At 36.8% G+C, this 8678-nt stretch overlaps 1 protein-coding gene across 1 annotated transcript; it reads left to right on the forward strand.

The window, feature by feature from the left end:
• Positions 1-804: 804 nt before the first annotated feature.
• On the forward strand, positions 805-4063 carry LOC145037226 (inactive leucine-rich repeat receptor-like serine/threonine-protein kinase At1g60630). The gene is made up of 2 exons (XM_078985841.1): positions 805-2302; positions 3273-4063. The coding sequence occupies exons 1-2, from the start codon at positions 946-948 to the stop codon at positions 3860-3862; spliced, it is 1947 nt and encodes a 648-aa protein (XP_078841967.1). The 5' UTR covers positions 805-945; the 3' UTR covers positions 3863-4063.
• The last annotated feature ends 4615 nt before the right edge of the window (positions 4064-8678 follow it).

Here is an 8678-nt window from a genome sequence, read left to right on the forward strand (position 1 = left end):
ATACGTACCCTTGCTCGACCCGATTTATTTTAGGCTGTTTTTTTTTGGGCTAAAAGAAATTGTTTGAGCTAAAAAAAATTATTTTTTAGAACAAACATTTATTTATAGCAAAATTTTATATGTTAAAAAAAAAATTATAACATCTTAAAAATATTATACTAACAATTTAAAAACATGTTTTTATTGAATTTTAGAAGTTCAAAATAATGTTATTATTTATTATATTTATATAATTAATATATGTAAATATGTGTATAATTTATTAACGGGATCTCATAGGGTTTCGGGACGGAACTACCCTCCTTGAAATTGAAACGGGGGTTAATCTTTTCCCCATCCCCGATTTTTTTTTAATTAATCCCTTCAAACAGGACGGATTTTCAGGCGATTTTTTGACATCCCTAATTGTTAATGATGACCATGTCATCATGAAGACAAAGTCATAATGTTGGGGGCTTACGGGATTCTCTATAAGTAAAATGATGAGTATATCTTATAACTACTTTATTACAAACCGTTTGTCATTTTGTTCTTATAATTTGAAACCCTTTGGAGAAATAGACACGGATAACAGTAATATACTTATATGTCGTACAAGAAGATAGATTACAAGGTATAATTATTTAATCTGTTATGACTTAAGGTCAACATCATAGATGATTCATTATTTAAACCGAAATAGCATCTTTACTGCATAATCCTACACAAGATTGTTGTACACTTAAGACTATTTCTCTCCGTCCTTTTCAAGTGCCGGCTTTTTGTACTAAAGTGTTGTCTCCTACCAAATGGTAACATTATGAATTCCAAATTCTATTCCATTGTAGTTTTCATCACCAAAGAAACTGAGATCAATGTGTGAGTTTTTTCTCTAGGTGTTATATTGTCCACCTTCCACCACAAATCATATCCGAGTTCTTGAAATTCTTGTTTTCTTCCTTTTTAATGTTGTTAGCCAAAATGAATCCGATTCCCAATTGGGTATTTGTTCTTTCGTTGTTCTTGCTTCTTAACAGAATTGAATCGGTTGAAATCGATGCTATTGATGCCTTAGTCGGGTTTTTCGAAAATCTTTCCGGGAACTCTTCGATTCTGATTCCGGTCTCCGGTTGGAATCTCACTTCCGATCCTTGTGAAGCTAAATGGACGGGAATCATTTGCCATGATCAAATACCGTCTGTTAAGTCGATCACTTTTGATAGTTTCAATCTCTCGGGAACTTTCAACCCGAGTTTTATATGCAATATTAAGTCTCTTGCCCTTTCTATCGCTATCATTAGCATCAAAAACAATAATCTACATGGGGAAGATTTCGAATCAATTGCTAATTGCAAGGAACTCACTCACTTATACATAAGTGCAAACCAATTCGTGGGTAACCTTCCGGAAACTCTTTCCCAATTGAACAATCTCAAAAGACTAGAGATTTCAGATAATGGGTTCTCCGGGGATTTACCGAATTTACCCCGAATATCGGGCTTAATCGAGATTTTAGCCCAAAACAATCAATTCTCGGGGCCCATACCCGAATTTGATTTCTCAAATCTAGCATCTTTTAATGTATCCAACAATAATTTCTCCGGCCCGGTCCCACCGGGGGGTGATCGTTTTACCCCCGCTAGCTACTTTGGGAATCTTGGATTATGTGGCGACCCGTTACCAAACAAATGTGAAGTCCCAGGACCCACAAGCCCACATGCGGCCCAAACTTCGGATAACTCAAAAAAGAACGGGTCAAATTCGACTGAAATCTTGATGTACTCGGGCTATGCTCTCATTGGTTTAGCCATTTTGCTCTTGATTATGCTCAAGATATGTAAAAAGGGAAAAAAGAAGAAAGAAGAATTGGTGGAAGAAGGTGATAATGATAACTATCGATCAAAAGACGAAAATACCCTTGAATCTATCGAATTCAAAAGCATTACAATGAGTAAATCCGAGGTTTTTGGTGGGAATTCGATAGAGAGTGGGCCAGTTTCTTCTTCTTTGATTGTTCTCACGAGCCCGGAAGTTAACGGGTTGAAATTTGAAGAGCTTTTGAAGGCACCCGCGGAGTTGTTGGGGAGAGGGAAACATGGGAGTGTTTATAAGGTGAAATGTGAAGAACAAGGAATGACTCTTGCGGTTAAAAGGATTAAAGATTGGTTGTTACCTTCGGATGATTTTAAGTTAAGAATGAAAAGATTGAATCATGTGAAGCATCCGAATGTGTTGCCGGTTGTTGCATTTTATTGTTCGCGACAAGAGAAGCTTATGGTTTATGAGTATCAACCTAATGGAAGTCTCTTTAAGCTCCTTCATGGTAATTTTCTTCCCTTTTCTTGTGTTTTAGTGCTTTATATAGTAATAAACTTTCATTTATTTGTGTATTGTAACTTCAACTTTTTTCTTATTAAGACATCTAAATTTGGGAAATTTTAATTAGTTACAACATTGTAGGCAAAAATTTCTTTGTATTTGCACCAATTTTTTTTTTTTTTTTTTTTTTTTTTTTTTTTTTTTTTTTTTTGAAATACGACGTTGGAATTGGAATAAATAATATTAGGATGCCAATAACCAAATCAATAAAATAAGTTGTTTCTTGCATTTTGTTATATATAACAAATAATTTATTTCCTTATTATAATACATCATTGAAATTTTCATTTTTTTCCTTCTAATTAAGGCTTCATACTATAAAACATCGAACTATTATAATATTATATATCCAATTTTTATTACTAGGACACTATATTTCAAAAATATATCATCATAATGGTAAAATTGTTTTGTATTTTGACACACCTAAATGGGTCAATTATAGAAATATAATTATGTTATAAGAATAAATATATAATAACCAAATAAAAGAAAGTTTATTGCTATTTATTTTATTTTATGTTATGTTTTTATTTATAAATCGAAAAGTTTATATAGGTTTTGGTGTTTCGCATAGCACAACTATATTATATATAAAACGTGGAAATCCAAAAAAATAAAATAAATAACAATGTAATTCTATTTATTTATATAATATGTTATACAAGTTCTTTTTTTATTTTTATTTTATTTTATTTTTCTTATCAAGACATTATATTTTAAAATATATACCAAATTACATCATTATATTATAATTTTTTTCATTGTAAGGCTTTATATTATAAAATGATAAGTATTATCTAATGCAATGGAATTTTATTTTATATAATAACACTCTATAATTAGGGAAATTTTCAAAAACTATATTGTCATATTTGTATTTGATCGTATAGAACACAAACAATAATTTGCAGGAATGCCAATGGGTCAAACATTCGACTGGAGCAGCAGGCTCGGAGTTGCATCCACCATAGCCGACGCTTTATCATTCATGCACGACGAGCTTCATGCAGACAACATCCCTCACGGAAACCTAAAATCCTCAAACATTCTCTTCAACAACAACATGGAAGCTTGCATCAGCGAATATGGTCTAATGTCAGTCAACAATTTCTACAATTCTCCAATCACCACCAACAACACCTCGCAACTCGATCATATCGATGGATTCAGAGGCGATATTTATGCATTTGGGGTTATTCTTCTTGAGCTTTTAACCGGAAAGATGCCGATGGTGGAAAACAACGGGATGGATCTCGCGACGTGGGTGGTTTCGGTGGTCAAAGAAGAATGGACGGTGGAGGTGTTTGATCGAGCACTGATTCGGGAAGGCGCGAGTGAAGAAAGGATGGTGAATTTGTTGCAGGTTGCAATCAAATGCGTTGACAAATCGCCGGAATCGAGGCTGAGCATTAATCAAGTTGCAGGTATGATTAATAACATCAAGGAAGATGATGAAAGATCGATTGATGTTTCGGAGTCTCCCTTTGATGCAAGGAAATAAGAGGGATTAGATGTGTTGAAAATGTTTTTAATATGAGATATTTTGAATTTGGGTTTTGATATTCGTGGGTGACGTGTTGGTACTTTCTTTATAGAACCATGTGTGTTTAGGGTTTTTGTTCTTGAAGTAAATTATATTTGGGATTTAGTATTGTAAGAAGAATCTTTAAATGAAAGCTTATTGGAATTTTTTTTTCTTTCATTGAAAAAGTTGGTTGGATTTGAGCTAACTTCAGGGAAAATGACAATGTAACATAATGAACTTTGTGATTTGTTCCGATTTGGTTATTAATTTTTTTTGTGCAATAGGTCACTAACTTCTTAAATCAACACTTACTTGCATGGTGTTGACATGGCCTCCATGTGTTAATGACGCCTTTATGAACACACCAACATTAAACACCAAACCTAGCAAAAATATCATACTTAATACAAAAAAAAAAGGGAGAACATCGGATGTAATCAACAAGCATTCAAGTAGTAAACATCTTAACCCCCATTCTAGGTCATCTTCTTCAACCTCCATCCCTTCATTTCGAAACCCTAGCCTTTCTTTCGTGGAAATTAGCTTGGTGGCTTGATCTTGATGTTAATACCCTCTTTTGATGAAACTTGAAGAAGAAAGAAGTTTATCTTGGTGTAAGGAAGTAATGAACAAGCTTGGATCCAACATCTTCACATGTATGAGGTATTGGAGCTATAAAGTTCATATCTTGACCTTTGTATTTCTTGTTTGATGTTTGAGCCTATTTTTTGATGTTTTGATCCCATTCTTAGATGCTCGTGGAGTTTTTAGAACTTTATAGCTTGATATGGCCTTCTCATGGTCATGAACTTCTAAGTTAGTGACAGAAAGGTCTTAGCTTGAGTGTTCTTGATCCTATGTTTGACTTTTGGTCATATTAAGTGTTTTTGGATTTAGGGCTCATGATTTTTCCTTTGGATGAAGTTATATGTAACGACCCAATTTTCATGTCCAAAAATTTCATTTTTAAATATTACTTTAGAAAACATTAATAAATAAAAACATTGTTTGATCACAACATAACACATCGCAAACCATGTTTTAAAAGTCAAACCATACATCCCATCAAATATCAGAGTACAATCCCAGTGAATCTCGTAAATGCGGAAACCGAAGAGTGTGTGTGTGACATGCTGCTACCGCGCCGGCTCCTTTCCCCTGGCTGAGGAGGTACCTGAAACCAAAACTGAAACCGTAAGCACAGAGCTTAGTGAGCTCCCCCATAATACCCCATACCATACAAGCATTTAACATATAACATGCAATTAGGAGATACGGGCCTCGCCCACACTCGTGAAGATACGGGCCCCGCCCACACCTCACTTTCTGAGAGATACGGGCCCCGCCCACACTCGTGAAGATACGGGCCCCGCCCACACTTCGCTACCTGGGAGATACGGGCCTAGCCCACACTCCATTCTCGGAGAGATACGGGCACCGCCCACACTCAACCGCCAACTCATATCATACAAGCATCGCACAGACAACAAGTGTAAACAGTTCTATCATGCTGGTATATAACACAATCAACTCAACTAATAGATACGGGCTCGGCCCACACTATAATACTAATGTCTCATCTATACAGGCCGGCCTTGGTGCCTTAGACCTGTTACTACTGGAAGGAAACTCACCTCGAAATAGCTGCTGGTCTGTGTGGGAATTGATCACCTACTACTGCTGCTGTTGCTCCGGAAACTCCCCGGCTGCAATTCCCACAATATACTTAATCATACACTGCCAACTGTCCTTTGGGTAAAAAGACCATTTTACCCCTGGTCTAGCCCTAAGTCAAATCGAAGTCAACTTTTAGTTGACCCAACTCGCCGAGTGGATCTCCACTCACCGAGTCCCTAGCAAACTATTGTCCTGGGTCCCTGATTCTACTCGTCGAGTTGGGCTATGACTCGACGAGTTCATCTTCTAAACTGTCATTTAACTCCTTCATCCTACTCGCCGAGTGGTATGAACAACTCGTCGAGTTCATCTTCATCCGAAGAACACATATACTAAGACTCGCCGAGTTGTATGAACAACTCGCCGAGTTTGTTCTTGATCTATGAAGATTGCCTTGGACTCGCCGAGTCAGGGCATTGACTCGCCGAGTCCTATCATGAGCGAGTTCAGCTTCCAACTCACCGAGTCACCCCCTGTGACTCACGGCTCAACTCGATACATCTTAAAGGGACCAGCTCAGTGACTCGCGACCAGACTCGTCGAGTCACATATATGACTCGCCGAGTCGCAACCATGCATCCATCAAATACACCGATTTGGTCGATTCCAGTCCATGCCATTCACAGATCTGGGCTTCTAGGACACAATTCACACGTAAAGTTTCCAACTTTACGTGTAGATATTCACCAATATGGATTTTAAGGCTCAAAGTGCACCAAAAGAGGTAGATCTAGGGCTTTCATGCCATATGACCCCATAAAGGCAATAGATCCAAGCTCCAGGGACTAAATCATGCCTAGATCTAAAGGCTAACAACTTATTATCACCCACAAAGCACAAACAAGCTTGGGGAAGAGCCCAAGAAGGACTCCAATGAAGCAATAAGGGATTACAAGCTTGAAAACAGAGGGGAAACGAGCTATACCTCAAGGAATATGTTGAAATGACACAAAGATGCCTGATCTCCTTCTCCTCTTCTTGATCTACACCTCTTTCTCCTCAAAACCTTCAAGAACACACCAAGAGCACTTCAATCTCTCAAGGAAATAAGGGAAAAACGATGTTGGGGAGTTCTGGGGGTGAATGGGGACGAGTTGGGGCGGAATGAGGGTTTAAATAGGGTGCAAACCCTTGAAACTTAGGGTTTCATCCAGCAGCGATGACTCGCCGAGTCCAGGATATGGACTCGCCGAGTCGCCCACTTAAACGTGTCCTGAGTCTCGTCCCTACTCGGCGAGTTGGACCTTATGACTCGCCGAGTCCAAGGCTAAAATAGGGCAATGCTCAAATAAAATTCACATACCGGAAACCAGGTGCTACATTATAATGGATAAAGTTGGAAAATTTATCCATTAAGTCATTAAGAAGGAGTAGATGTGAAGTTTTAGATTTAGATCTATAAGGATTAAGGGCTTAATGAATAAATAACACTTCAGACAGTTTCCCACGACGTAGCGAAGATGATAACGACATGGTGAAGTTTGAAACCTCGACTATTTTGTCCTGGCATGGCCACAACGTGGCCAAGGAAGGCCATGATGTGTAAATGGTCTGTATGTTGATTGTTTGACTTTGACTGTTGACCATTTAACCAATTTGACTTTTGGTCAAGCTTAAGTAGAATTAAGCTTTTGGCCAATTATTGACTCGATTTGGCTTTAGGAAGCTTAAGTTGGTTGTTTTGTTGCTGAGGTGGCGGTTGAGCTTCAGATAAGTAGTTTAGGTGAGTCTCTTCACTATAATCGTGGGTCGAGGGTGATGGGTTTTAAGCATAATAAACAATCCTTATGTGTGCATGCAACCCTAATATGTTGGATCTATGTTTTCTCTATTAGACATACAAACATTAAACACATAACAAGATACCCTATGAGGTAACTAGAATTTTCAAAATTCACAAACCAAGGATTAGAATACATACCTTTATTGTTATGTTGTAATAACAATGGATTCCTTGAAGATCTTGAACTTTGAGAGTAATTGTCACAAGTGTAACACCTCTAATGGTTTACAAATGCACCAAGCAAGAGGATGAGAGGAGAGAGAGGAGGAAGATACTTCAAATTTCGGCTATCCTTAGGGTTTGATGGCATGGCCAAAATCCATAGGGTTAAGGCTCTTTCAATAGATGAGGTTGCTTAAAGCCAAAGCTAGGGTTTGCTAGAGGAAACCCTAATTTCTAGCTTAAGGCCTAAGCAACCAATGGACTCCCCATCCCTAAGGTCATGGATGAAAATTCTAGGGCCTCCGTAGATGTTTTCTTCCATCCTTTCTAGGATGGTCCAAGAGCCCAAAATCACAACTATTAATTAATTTCTAAATAGCCCATCTACTTTTAATTGATTCCTTTAATCCTAAAATTAATTCCAAATTAATTTATGATTAAATATTAATTAAATAACATGATTTCTAATTAATATATTATTGTCATAATACATTAATAAATAATTTTTCTATATTAATTTATTATTACAAATAATAAGATCTTCCTCTTTCTCTATAGGTCATCCTGTCTAGTTGCTAGTATCAAGGAACCGAAAAGGATTGTGCTACTATTAATTCAAGTACATAGCAATTATTTATTAGCTTAGACACCTAAACCAATAGTCTTCCACGTGCACAAGTAGAATAACTATAGTTGCAAGTATAACTTCATAAATTGACTAGCAAATTATAGCTCTCAAAGCCGTTGTTGAACTCTGACCTAGTCAGTAACATGTCCTAAGATAAGTGATCATATAAACCTCCATTCTGCAAGATATCATGTGGACAAATGACATGGAACAAAATTATTCTCATTGTCTAATAGTTTGTTTCCTAATTCTGATTTGTAATGACTACGAACTACAATTGAACACATAGTCATGACCGGGCCTAACACATAAGTCAACACCAAATCATCAAGGGGCCCAAGATATCACTTTTCCCGTTAGGGTAAAAGAAACAAATAAAATTCAAACTATATGCTTGTACTATTTACTCATCAAATCATGCACATCAATACGTTTTATAACATCAAGTTAAAGAGGTGTTTATGCATTATCAATGAACAACCAATTCGTAAACAACAACTCATATATCTCCATTTAAAGATTATATGATATTATCGTCTCAG

Source organism: Lactuca saligna, chromosome 3, assembly GCF_052625555.1.
Source record: "Lactuca saligna cultivar CGN05327 chromosome 3, ASM5262555v1, whole genome shotgun sequence".
In the NCBI taxonomy this organism is placed as follows: Eukaryota; Viridiplantae; Streptophyta; class Magnoliopsida; order Asterales; family Asteraceae; genus Lactuca; species Lactuca saligna.

What these genes read in the sequence shown, in the direction of transcription:
- LOC145037226 (XM_078985841.1), top strand. Translation starts at nt 946, where the DNA reads ATGTTGTTAGCCAAAATGAATCCGATTCCCAATTGGGTATTTGTTCTT. An exon ending in TCTCTTTAAGCTCCTTCATG is followed by an intron (nt 2,303 to 3,272) that starts GTAATTTTCTTC and finishes AATAATTTGCAG; the next exon opens with GAATGCCAATGGGTCAAACA.